Source organism: Ranitomeya variabilis, chromosome 6, assembly GCF_051348905.1.
Source record: "Ranitomeya variabilis isolate aRanVar5 chromosome 6, aRanVar5.hap1, whole genome shotgun sequence".
Classification (NCBI taxonomy): domain Eukaryota; kingdom Metazoa; phylum Chordata; class Amphibia; order Anura; family Dendrobatidae; genus Ranitomeya; species Ranitomeya variabilis.
This window is the reverse complement of record NC_135237.1, coordinates 78,523,536-78,536,729: the sequence shown is the minus strand read 5'-3', so window position 1 is coordinate 78,536,729 and position 13,194 is coordinate 78,523,536. Positions and strand designations below refer to the sequence as shown.

The 13,194-nt window shown below is 41.2% G+C and overlaps 1 protein-coding gene across 4 annotated transcripts in view; it reads right to left on the bottom strand.

Moving 5' to 3' along the window:
• LOC143781825 (mitogen-activated protein kinase kinase kinase 3-like) overlaps nucleotides 1-13,194 on the bottom strand; it is a 155,156-nt gene that overhangs the window by 36,640 nt on the left and 105,322 nt on the right. For all 4 annotated transcript variants that reach the window (XM_077268699.1, XM_077268698.1, XM_077268700.1 and 1 more), the window contains 5 exons: nucleotides 10,809-10,908; nucleotides 6,568-6,681; nucleotides 6,263-6,377; nucleotides 3,663-3,781; nucleotides 1,819-1,892 (listed from right to left, as the gene is read on the bottom strand). In XM_077268699.1, the coding sequence (XP_077124814.1) occupies nucleotides 1,819-1,892; nucleotides 3,663-3,781; nucleotides 6,263-6,377; nucleotides 6,568-6,681; nucleotides 10,809-10,908 (522 nt within the window). The remainder of the gene's footprint in view (nucleotides 1-1,818; nucleotides 1,893-3,662; nucleotides 3,782-6,262; nucleotides 6,378-6,567; nucleotides 6,682-10,808; nucleotides 10,909-13,194) is intronic.

The following is a 13,194-nucleotide window of genomic DNA, read 5'->3' as shown; positions in this document are numbered from 1 at the left end:
TGTGTCTCACCCCCTGGTGTGAGTGTGCATACTGTGTTTGTTTGACTGCTTTCCTTGGTTCTGACCTCCTGGCCTGGTTGTTCTGACTTTGTCACCTCGCGTCCCTTTCGGTACTTCATTGCTTGATTTGGCTCTTTGATCTCCGTCTTTCACCTGACTATCCACCCGTAATATCAAGCTTAAGATACCCTCTATGAAGCTGGGCCCCAAGTTTAATGGTCCTTACAAAATTGTGGAGGCTGTCAATCCAGTGGCCTACAGACTACAGTTGCCCACCTCTTTTAAAATTTCGGATGTTTTCCACAGGTCCCTGTTAAAGCTGGTGGGGACAGTTAGGGAGGACTCCTCGTCCAATGCTCCACTAGTATTGGTAGAGGGCCAGCTGGAGTACGAGGTGGGGTGCATCATTGACTCTTGGTGAGTGTGCCAGAAGCTCCAGTATCTGATACACTGGAAAGGGTATTCTCTTGAGGATCGCTCATGGGTCCCAGCCAGTTTGGTGCATGCCGATCGACTGGTGCGGGCCATTCACGCCAGATACCCAGAGAAGCCTGGGGGTCCAGTGGCCCCCCGTTAAGAGGGGGGTACTGTCATGGTTTGGACAGGGTTCATGTACTGCCCTCTCAGGGTTAATTGTATTTGGCCTCTTTTTGGATCTGGGAGAGATATTTATACCCACTCTGAACCTGCATTCCCTGTCAGTTATACTTTCATCCTATCTATGTGTCTGACCCCCCTGGTGTGTGTGTGCATACTGCGTTTGTTTGACTGCTTTCCTTGGTTCTCACCTCCTGGCCTGATTGTTCTGACTTCTTCACCTCGCGTCCCTTTCGGTACTTCATTGCTTGATTTGGCTCCTTGATCTCTGGCTTTCACCTGACTATCCTTCTGTCTCACCCCCGGAACCTCATTGACCTCCCGGTTTTGACCTCGGCACGTTTGACTTCTCTCCGGCGCCGTCCGGCTCCCCGGCGCCCGTCTCCACCCTCAGCCACTCCCCCTCAGTCACGTGGCTCGGGTCCTGCTACCTGCCCGGTGAGTGCTTCGACGCTCTGCTCGTGTCTTCCATACTGCGGCGAACCGCCCGCCTTGCGGCAGGTACACCCCGGGTTCGTGACACACTCATTATGTCATGCCAATTTTAAGTACACCCCATGTCCAATAATGTTTAATGAGACAATTAAAATTCTCATGACAGCAGGAGTACGGTTCTAGTTGAAATGTTAGGAACATACTGCCCAACATCATGATATGTCAACTCTCAATGGACCTCTCCTGAAAACTTCAAAGGGAAATTTAATATAAAACTTTAGTGTTCCTTAGATCTTAACCAATCAATCAAGACAGAAAAACCTTCTTTGGTAAATTAAAGCCATTTTACGCTAAGCTGCAGATTGGGTATGGTAATTTACAAATAAATCCTATATCAGCTGATATTTTTGATGTGTGTAGTCGGAGCCCGACTCATCTGAAGTGGCAGCGTGAACATCATCCTCTTTATGGGTAGAACCAACATAGAGGATTTGTATCTTGAAATATGTTATAAATAACTTGAAATATGTTATATATGTTATTAAACAACATTATTTCGAACAATTTCTCTCTTTTACTAAGTCTGTATTCATCCTTTTACTAAGTCTGTATTCATCAAAATGTGACTTCTTTGATCAATACAATGTCTATCCCACATCTATCCTAAATAAAGGGTTTTTTTTTTGCTAAAAAATAAATAAAAAAAACAAATAGAACATTATTTGTTGTGCAGACCTTTGTGGTCTCAGGTAATATGCAATTTACATAAAAGCGTGACCTTCATACCTGTCCAACGATTGATCTAGTGACTGACAGCTACTTGATAAAGAACCATTTGGGCTGATGAAAGGATCCAGAACCTACAGAAATAGAGTAAAATACAAAAAAAGACATTATGTACACCTTTTATTCTGGAGTACAAATGGTTTTAATAGTGACTAATGTTATATTAGTCAATTTGAGCCTTTTTTATATAAATTTTTACTTGGTTTTGTCTGTGTCCTTCGTTGTTTGACAACGTGAGATTGATTTATTCAGATGTTTTAACCCAATTCATCATTTGTGACTTTTCAAAATGCCACAAAATCTTTGCAAAATTGTAAGCTCATATCCTAGTAGACTACAAATGTATAATTTTATTTTTGTGCATTGAAAACTAATGTGTGCAATTATAAAGAATTCTGCACCTTTTATTTTTGCTTAAAAAAGGCACAAAAAAAATAAAAAACAAAAAAAGAAGTACCGTATCTTTGATTTGGTATAAAACTCATCAGCCTGTGTGTGCCATTCTGAAAAAATTGGTGCAAAAAATAGCAACGAATACCACAAGACAAGAAAGAAACATCCCCCGAGTCATAAACCCAGTAATACAAGGGAATCGGTCACCTCTAAAGACACGATTTATAGTACTAATTTGCAGGTATTTACCATTTAGCTGATGACTGGAGCAGCGGCTACAAGGAGAAAATTAAAGGGGTTGTCCCACTAACAAAGTACCGTCATTTTTATTCAATGGATTTGGAATAATAAAAAAAAGGTTCCTGTGCTGAGATAATCCTATAAATGTGTCCCTGCTGTGTACTGTGTAATGGCAGTGTCTAACTGTGCAGGAACATGGTCTGATCATACCACAGCTCCTGGGCAGGGGAGGAAGCAAAAAAAGAGGATACAGACAGGACAGCACGGCATTATTTATTATGCATTGCTTATTCCGCAGCGCTTTACTGATATTATCATCACTGTCCCCAATGGGGCTCAAAATCTACATTCCCTATCAGTATGTCTTTGTAGTGTGGGAGGAACCCAGAGAACCCAAAGGAAACCCACGCAAACACGTGGAGAACATACAAACTCCTTGCAGATGTTGTCCTTGGTGGGATTTGAACCCAGGACCCCAGCGCTGCAGACCAACAGTGCTAACCACTGAGCGACCGTGCTGCCGGGATCACAGCTGATTATTTCTGTGAGGTAAAACATTTCCCTGTCTGTTTCTACGCAATGTTTTAGGTCGGCGCAGGTTGCGGTTACAGTCACTGCTCACTATACAGTGAATGCTCTGTAATCTCTCCCTGGAACAATGAAAGGCTGCCAATCAATAGGCAGGTGAGTGATTATAGCCGCAGACACTATGCAGCAAGCGGTGACTAACAGACCCCTACACTACTCTGACTGGAGTAACCCTGCCAAGAATGACTGAAGCACTACTGACTTGCACATCACCACTGTAGTAAAAAGATAGCAGTGATGGGGGGCCTTCCGTAAGCCATTGGCTACCATGGTAATCTTATTATCTTCCTTTGTTGCAATCATGGGAAGAGGAGGGGGAATCGGCAATAAAACTGCCCCACCCATCAAATCGAATCTCTTAAATGCCATTATCGGAGAATGACAGCAGTATCTAACCAGCAGTGATTGGAGCTAGCTCTGGTTGCTGCTATTAGAGGCAGATTCTAGCTGTATAAAGCAGTTGGTACCTGCAGTGTATGGAGTGGGCCCAGCTCCTGAGCCCGCTGCATACAGCCACAACCAATAAGTCACATACATGTGCATCACATGTCAGGAAAGGGTTAAAGTTATTTCTTACAAATCTGATTATGCTTTACATCATATAAAACAGCAATGTGTGTTACCTCAGGTATGAATTCTCCCTCACTGTTAATGCTAGTTATAGATTTCTGGCGAGCAATTTGCTGCTGTTCATCGGGGACACTTCCAGGAGGAGGAGAGCTGCGCCCAGTGTGTAAAGACCCTGAGGAAACATAAAAAAAGAGCAACTTGACCCTCTGGGAGCCTGTTGTCCTAATAAACCCCCTTATAAAGGACCCGTCAGCTCTTCTAATATGTCTGTCTTAGTAAATACTTGTGTCTTCCATAAAATAGCAATCATGGGGAGTTTTAATGTGGAACTCTCTGTTGTGCTGTCCCTCTGTTATGTGTTACTTAATGGGTTATTTTCACCTTCAAAAATTATCTTTATAATAGGAGACAACTTGCTGATTGATGTGGGTCCCACTACTGATCCTGAGAATGGAGCTTTGAAATGGCCTATCTGAATGGAGCCATGCCTGAATATGTGCACCATGGCGCCATTCATTCTCTATAGGACTACTGGTGATAGCCAAGGGCAGCACTTGGCTCTTTCCGGAAGTCACATAGAGAATGAGTGGTGCACATGTCTGGACACCACTCTATTCAGATCAGATAAGGCATTTCAAACCTCATTCTTGGGGTCAGTGGGGATCCCAGTGACCAGACCCCCAATCATCAGCAATAGGTGATAAGTTCTAGAGATAAGGTATAACCCTTTAATAGGTGTCACCAGTTTAGGGACTATCCAACTGTACAATCACTGTAATCAGGGTAAGGACACAAACCTACAACAAGAGAAATGGTAACACCACCTAGTAGTAATTTTGTTATCATGAAGTTCTTCTAATAGTATAACAGAGGAAGTGTACGAGTTCTCCAGAATTGTTATTGCATGGGGAAGACAAGTACTTCCTAAAACAGATATGACAAGACCTCTTTAAATAAAATAAAAACTAGATTAACCTGAGTCATTTATATTTTAGATGATGAAACAGTAAAGTAAACAAAAGTTTACTGAGGAAAAGAATTCAACAGAGACTATGAAGATACACAGACTATGAGTCTATTGATCGATTTATCACAACAAAAACCAAGTGGCCTAGATAGTTTCCCCAAGGTTGGGAAATCCTTATGCAATGCTGTGTGGTTGTTACTTGTTGAAAGTTGCCATGTCAGACTAGCAGTGCAATGAATGAAATGCACAAATGTTTGCTTTTCAGCAGCATTGATGGATTATTCATCAGTGATGCAAGACCTATTACATCACTTGACAGGGCAAGGACTTAGGAAGGCTGTTCGAAAACTTGACTTGCTATAAGAAAGATCGATTGGGGAATACAGAATTCAGAATTCTCCATAGGTGTTCTGTTGGTTTCAGATCATGAGATATACTTGGCCACTGAATCACTTTCAACCTGTTCTTCATCAGAACAAATGTGTATTTTGGATTATTCATGTTGGAAAAAATGCACTTCTGCCAAGGGCACAAAGTGATGATAGCATCTGCTTTTATAGAGCAGTGCATCAGTGAAGCACTAGTGTTGGGGAGAAAAAAAATGCAGAAAAATGCATGGTGCCTACAGTGAAACATGGTGGTAGGAATGTGCTTATGTGGGCTTCCTGAATGTTGCTGGTGTTGGGGAGTTACATTTTATTAATAGTATAATGAATTCACAGATGTACTACTCTATATTGAAAGACAAGATTTTGCCATCACTCTGTACCCTTGGTAGATGTGCACTTTTCCAATGATCCACAACACAACAATGATCTGTTGCACTCCTGAAGAAAGACAGGGTGAAAGTGATTTTGTGGGCAAGTATATCTCTTGATCTGAAGTCAACACCTATGGGGAATTCTAAAGAGACAAGTTGAGCATCACCCTCCATCCAGCACCCAGGCTCTAAAAAAGATTATTCTTGAAGAATGGAAAAACCATAGATGTTGCAGTATGTCACCAACTTGTATATTCCATGCCCAGAAGACTTGGTGATGTCCTTAAAAATCATGGAGGTCATACAAAATATTATAGTATTTTTATGTGGGGTGAATTCACTTTTGCAGAAACTAGTTTGAGTAAAACTGAAGATTTTGTATTGAAAGTTATTAGTAATGAGCGAATATACTTGTTACTCGAGATTTCTCGAGCATGCTTGGGGGTCCTCCGAGTATTTTTTAGTGCTCGGAGATTTAGTTTTTCTTGCCGCAGCTGAATGATTTACATCTGTTAGCCAGCTTGATTACATGTGGAGATTCCCTAGCAACCAGGCAACCCCCACATGTACTTAAGCTGGCTAACAGATGTAAATCATTCAGCTGCAGCAATAAAAACTAAATCTCCGAGCACTAAAAAATACTCGGAGGACCCCCAAGCATGCTCGAGAAATCTCGAGTAACGAGTATATTCGCTCATCACTAAAAGTTATATGAGTAATCTTACTTTCATGTTATTGACTAAAAAATGTTCTATGAAACACAGTCTTGTCAAAATTTTGGAAATTGTTCTTGTATTCAGTGAGGTATTGATTAAAATCTCACTTTTCAAAGGGAATGTACTAATTTATGCCAAGCACTTTAAAAGATAGACAGATAGATGGTTAGATAATGAATGCTTCAAGTGTGAAAAGATGGGGGTTTTTACCGGTTGAACGCTTCCTTGCCTTTCCAGCATCCTTATACAGGGAACCCAGAATGTCTCCCATGGACCTTGACAACTTCATGTCGTGATGATGCTTTGGTCCCACAGGTTGTAGAAACTGGAAGTTATGGAATAAGTAAAAGACATTTTCATTAGGACATTAGTTCCTTGGAGTTTTAAGCAATGGCGTCCATCCTAGTTGTTATCCAACTTTTGCAAAACCGGATATAAAAGTCAGAAATAACCAAATTAAATTTCAAGATTCTAACAAAAGATTAAATGGTAATGACAGACGGGACTTTACTTACTATACTCTTAATTGGTGCTTTTGCTAATATCTTCAAGCTCTTGTGAGAGGGATTCATATCCATGTGTTCTATGGCTTTATCCAGGTCATCCTGATACTTCAGGGGTACAATTAACTGCAAATGGAACAGAACATATTACAAATTTTTATTATTTTTAGATAATATACATTGTGGGGCAGATTTCCAAATTCTATCTGGTATGCAGACACTATGAACTTGATATTCTAACTCTAATAATGATAATAATAATCTTTATTTTTATATAGCGCTAACATATTCCGCAGTGCTTTACAGGTTGCACACATTATCATCGCTGTCCCAGTTGGGACTCACAATCTAAATTCCCTAACAGTATGTCTTTGGAATGTGGGAGGAAACCGGAGTACCCGGAGGAAACCCACGCAAACACGGAGAGAACATACAAACTCTTTGCAGACATACAAACTCTTTGCAGAACCATCTAGTAGTTTACTCCATTGTTTGGCACCAAAAAGTTGATGTATGTGGTCGCATTTCAAGCCTGTCAGGTCTGATAACACTATAAATCAGCAATTATAGAGTTAATATGCAGGTTAATAGCATTATGGAAATGCCCAGCCACTGTTCTGAAAGTGCGGCACTCAGGAAAAAATGAACTTTATTTCATCCAGGATCCGGCGGCTTTCAGTAATGCAGGGGTACCCAGAGCAGCTACAGTGGCGTCACACCCCAATTCCGGCCATTTCAGCAAAGCAGGAAGAAACTGGCTTGAGAATGGTGATCGCTGCAAAATTTTATGCCTTTTCAAAGCTTTTATGCGACTTTTTGGGCACAAAAGCTTTGATGATTTCGGGCATATGTCTGCATTAATAGTGTTATCTGACCGGACAGGTTCTCTTTATAGTTGAGTTCAATAACAGGACAAGAGGAACATTAGGTGTTAGTGGGGTCCTCATCTAACACAAATGCTGAGATCAGGACTACGACTGCACATGGTAGGAAAGGCTATATCTTGTGGGACTTGTGCTGATATTATAGCACCATTATTTAATCATGTCCATCACATCAATAAATATCCAACTACCAGATCATACCTGAATATAGGAAATAGATCTTAATCTATAAGTGGGCAATAGGAGCATTGTGACCTCAAGTCATATTTTTGCCAGAAAAAAACAAACAAACTGGTAAAATAGGTCTCATGTTACAGTAGTGAAGGCTTAAAGGGCATCTGTCAGTAGGATAACCCACCATGACCCATCGATATGGTAATGTAGGACATAGAAAGCTGAATAAAATGATACCTTGATATCTGCAATCTGATATCTTATTCTAGGGAAATCCACGTTTTTCTTAATACATACACGGGATGTGAAGATCTATGGGCTTATTTTAAATAAAAGGGGGTGTTACCAGCGAGAGACAATGATCAGAAGAGCAGACTGTCAGTCATTACATGTCTCACACTGGTAACACCCCCTTTAATTTAAAATAATCTCTGGAGGCAGATTCTCAGGGAGATCTATGTCCGGCCCATAGATATTAACAGCTCATATACATATTAAGAAAAATGTGGATTTCTCTGCGCTCGTCTTGTCTAAACAGGCTTTTAAATGACCGCGAATTGGCTTCTAGCGGATTGGTAGGTTGTTGTTTAATGGCCGCCATCAACTAATGCCAAACAGCCAACACTGGATTGAAAGTGGTTGTTTCATCGGTAATTTTTGCACCTGTGTTTTTGCCATCATTAATCGGGTCCGCTGCGCCCTGCTAGTGCATTTGTTTGGAGGCTTCAGCAGGTAATCATCTCTGCTTTTTTCTCTGTGATTTTTTTCAATTTTCTGGAGGATTTTTAAGTCCTCTTTTTGTGTCTGTGAGCTTTTACTCAATGTTTCGCTTTAGGACTGGCAAAATGTAAGGACCCTTGACGCGGGTTGCCAGCTTACGTATTGAGGCCCCAATATAAACTAATACCTTACATACATTGATATGTGTTTTTTTTTTGCACTTTATCTTGCAGGGCGCAGTCGGTCCAAGTTGGCTCTGTAAACTGTAGGCCTCTATTCACACAGCATGCATTTTGTAGCACTGGGCAGCCCGCCTGTATGTGCGTTAGTAATAGGCTGTAAACCAGATGCTCTGCATTGCCTGTGTGAACAATGCCACATACAGACTATTATCGCTTATCTTTTTGTGCACCAATGCCAAACAGCCAACACTGGATTGAAAGTGGTTGTTTTATCAGTATTTTTTGCACCTGTGTTTTTGCCATCATTAATCGGGTCCGATGCGCCCTGCTAGAGCATTTGTTTGGAGGCTTCAGCAGGTAATCATCTCTGCTTTTTTCTCTGTGATTTTTTTGCGCCATCAGCTAGTGTAAATACCGCCTCTTTGACATTAACTAATTCTAAAAACCTGCTGGAGGTGATGGCAGAGAGCACTGTATTACTCAGATGTGGCTGATATTACAGCAGATCGACCATCGTGTAACGGCCAGTATTGTGGATGAATGGGGCACTCCTGAATGATCAGTGTCCCAGGACGTCTATGTGGCTCACATCACTTGGACTTTTGGGTGCACAGCAGACACCACCATCTGCATATTACTGCATCTCATGGATCTCAGTGTGAAACTTGCACACCTTGCATGAACATCTAGGGTACAATAACAAACTTGCGAGACTTGAATTGCATAATAGGTGCATCATGGGATTTATATCAAACAACTTGGTCGCAATGGTAAATCTATGCTACGTATCACACCTAAAATCTTGTTTGCTCTTGTGGCTGCTGCCTGACATTGAGTTCTGCTGCTCAGCTTACTTGTAACCAGAATACCCAGGTCCTCCTCCAGTTCTGTAGTTTCGAGTATATTCCCATTTAATGTATATGCAGCAAATAGGATTACTCCGTCCTAGGTGCATTACTCTACATTTATCTACATTAAACCTCATGTGCCAAGTGCTTGCCCATTCAGACATCTTACAATTTAAAAAAAACAAACGTAGCTCACTTTCTTTTTCTTTAACATCTGATTTGTGGACCTGTATTGAGCCCGGCATTACATTTCCCCCTGATTCTTATGTACCCGCATAATCCACCTTGTTGATCCCAGCATTGCCCACCCACACCATGTACATGGACAGCCAATGTGGATGAGACTGTTGAGGAGAGCCATAAGATCAAATACTTAATTAACCTCAACACATAAGGTAATTGAGGGAAGCAACCTATAACATGTATTGTTTAACCTTACATAAGTTTTCCTCAGACAAAGTAAGACACTTAAGATGGCTGCCATCTCCTATACCAGAGCCATGTGCTCTGGTATCCAAGATGAACAATGAAGACACTGAAGATGGCCGCCATTTCCTGTTTTAGCATGCCGCATGGTCTGGTATCCAAGATGACGCCCATCCTGATGACCTCATGGATCCACCCACAGCGACGCCCACCCTGATGACCTCACGGACCAACCCACCTTGATGACCTCATGGATCCGCCCATGGACTTGCTCATGCCCAACCCACTAACCAATGGAATACATCCGATCACTCCCATTTTAGAGCTAACCGAGCCCCCTTACAGGAGATATATAACATTGTGTTTGACTAATAAATCTCTTCTTGGAGCTGAGCCACACATTGATCAAGGAGAGTTACAGCTGACTGTGTCTGGTGTATTTCTTTAGTGCACATGATCAATATCCATTAGGCCAGGAGTAGGCAACTAGAGAATTGAACATTTATATTAATTGTTCAACCCTAATAAGACAATGAGCATACGCAGTCTCCGCTCTCTGCGCATGCGCAGTTTAGATACAGCACCAGACCCTGCACATGTACACATCATTATTAGAGGAAACAGGCCAGGGTAGATCATGTGCCTTTGATCTACAAGGAAACTGAAGGCAGAGAAACATGGCGTCTACAGGGAAAGCTAAAACGGTAAGGATTTTTAATGAGCGTATTAAAAACTAGTAATACTTGGATTTTTATTAATATAAGAGCTTCTTATTAGACCTCCAATCACCAGAAAAATGCACTAAAAAAATTCTCACATAAAATTAGCACCAAGAGGTCCAAAAATGAAGTCCATGTAGTCCGATAAACCAGCTGCGCCAGATCTCTCCTTAGTGCCTCTCTGGGGTGATACAATGTGATGACAGTATGCTAGCCCTGCAGCATTAACGCAGAGCATGAAGTCATCACATAATAAGCGTTCTGGGACGCACGAATCTATCAAAACAAAGCCGGCATTACCTCATTGTTTGCATAGTGCAAGTCCAATGTTTGGCCAAACACATCAGTAACTTTCTGCAGCACATCCTTAAGTTTTACTGGCCTTCTGAATTCAATGATCCTGGTATAAGGAGAAATAAGTCCAGATATCAGTAACATAAAACTATTTTAGTGTATCAAAATTACAATAAATGACATTCTGTTTAACATCCTTTAAAATTCATACAGAATTAAACTTCATTATTCAGTAAAGAAGGCAAAACTTTTTTTTGCAACATTTTTCACTTTATAAAGATAAGTTCACACTTTTAAAAAGTGAATCTGTCATCAGGTTTTTGTTATCAAACCTGAAAGCAGCATATGGTAGGAAAAGAGACCCTGATTCCAGCAATGTGTCATTTAGGTTACTGGGTGCCGCAGTTGTTTGTAGCTGTAGCAGAGCTCAGAAAGCTGCCCACACCACAGCTGTCTGTGTACATTGTCTATTGACAGTGAGCTGCTTATCAGAGGAGGGGGTGCGGTCAGACCACTTGGCACAAGGGCACTAGCCTGGGCATTGATAAAACATTGTATGGAAACAGTAGCACATAGCCTAATAAGTGACACATCCCTGAAATCTGTGTCTCAGCCCCTACATTATGCTGTCTGCAGATTACATAGCAAAAACCTGCTGACAGATTCAATTTAACTATATAAATGATAAAAATGGGAGCAGATAGACCCCATTTGTTAATATGGGGTCCATTTGGGTACCATTATGTACCAAATTTTACAATAATAAAAAAATACAGCTTGTAGATCTGTTTCTTCCATTCTAAAACCTGACACATAGCGGAACCCAGATACACGCTATAATAATCAAGGGGGCCCCACTGCTTCTGTTTGCATCAGTTACGCAACAGATCTTTTTTTTTTTTTTACATTACTCCATGTTTCTGTTCCACTTTTAGGAACTGACAAATGGAGTAATGTATTGTCAATACGGAAGTGTGAACGTAGCCTAACATAATAAATGGATAATAAATCAATAAAAGAATATCTGCTGTAACCAAGTGCATCCAGAATAAGCACACAGAATTTACATAGAGTCTGGTTGTTACATCCATATCGACATCCATAAATGGGGGCTTTTTAGTTCAAATCCAAATAAACATGTAGTTTGTATGTTCTCCTTTGTACCCCTTCCCCCTACGCTTCCCCAAAAAATGCTAATAGATTAGTAGTCTCCTTACAAAATGAACCCTAGAATAAGAAAACTAAATTGTAAGCTCCTGAGACTGATTAACCACTGTGTACAATGCTGCAGAATATACAACTATCTCTATAAACATTGGTCCACTGGTTATTCTCCATTTTGGGATAAAAAAAAGGGAAATAAAACATTCCAGTACAGGATACACTTATAAGAAAGGGGATGGAAGTGATAAAGTGTCTTCCGTCTGCCTTCTAATATCTGGTATCTCTCCTGGATGTCATAAGACTACTACATCCTCAGCTAAGTGATCAGGTGGACAATCAATAGATTATAAAAACTGTCAAGTTAGATACTATACAATGTGAGGACTGTGAATGTGCTGGAGCCGGCACAAGCCATGCCCCTGATCAGAGCTCCCCGCACATGACTCACATTTGCCTGTATTTCCATCCAGATCGTTTGTAACTAATTCCATAATTCCCTGGAAGTGTTATTAGGTCTTATGTGCGTGAGCGAGACGTATCGCCGTCTGATGGCTGAGACATGTTAAATCTCTTGTTATATTGATGTCCAGCAACAGAAACCTCAAGGGGCAGATTTGGCAAACTGGCTGCACTTTTCCACTGTGACTATTTTAGCCTTTTCCTATTTTCCAATGTAACCAAATACATGTCTCATTTGTTTTTACCAGTTCAGATAAACCACAAGTGTTTGCGTAATAACTCAGCAGCAAAGACTGGTAGGATTGGCTGGGACCTAAACTCCAGCCCCTTTGTCGTGCCCCCTAATATGGCAGCCCAAAAAAAATCGGCTTCAAACGTGCCTGTGTGCACAGGATCAGGATATTAGCACGTTCACCTCCTCTGCAGTGAAATGATGACAGCGAGACGTCTGCCGTCATCTGTACCTTCACCGAGATCAACCATAACCCTGTATCGTCACCGGAGCTGCGGATCAGGCTCGTCTAAGATAAGACGTGCCATATCCAGAGTGTGCAGGGCAATAACGCCTGATCAGGACTGCTACTAATAAAGAGAATTCATCTATACAGTGGCAAAAGGAAAGGGAAATTCATTGGAAGGCAACAATGTGAGATTTTATAATGATTACACTCCTACAGCCCCTCATGCACATTAGACTAATGTCAGCCGAACCCGCTGATAATGACGGTCTAATGTGTATGGGAGCCCTGGACAAATGATTATTGGGGAA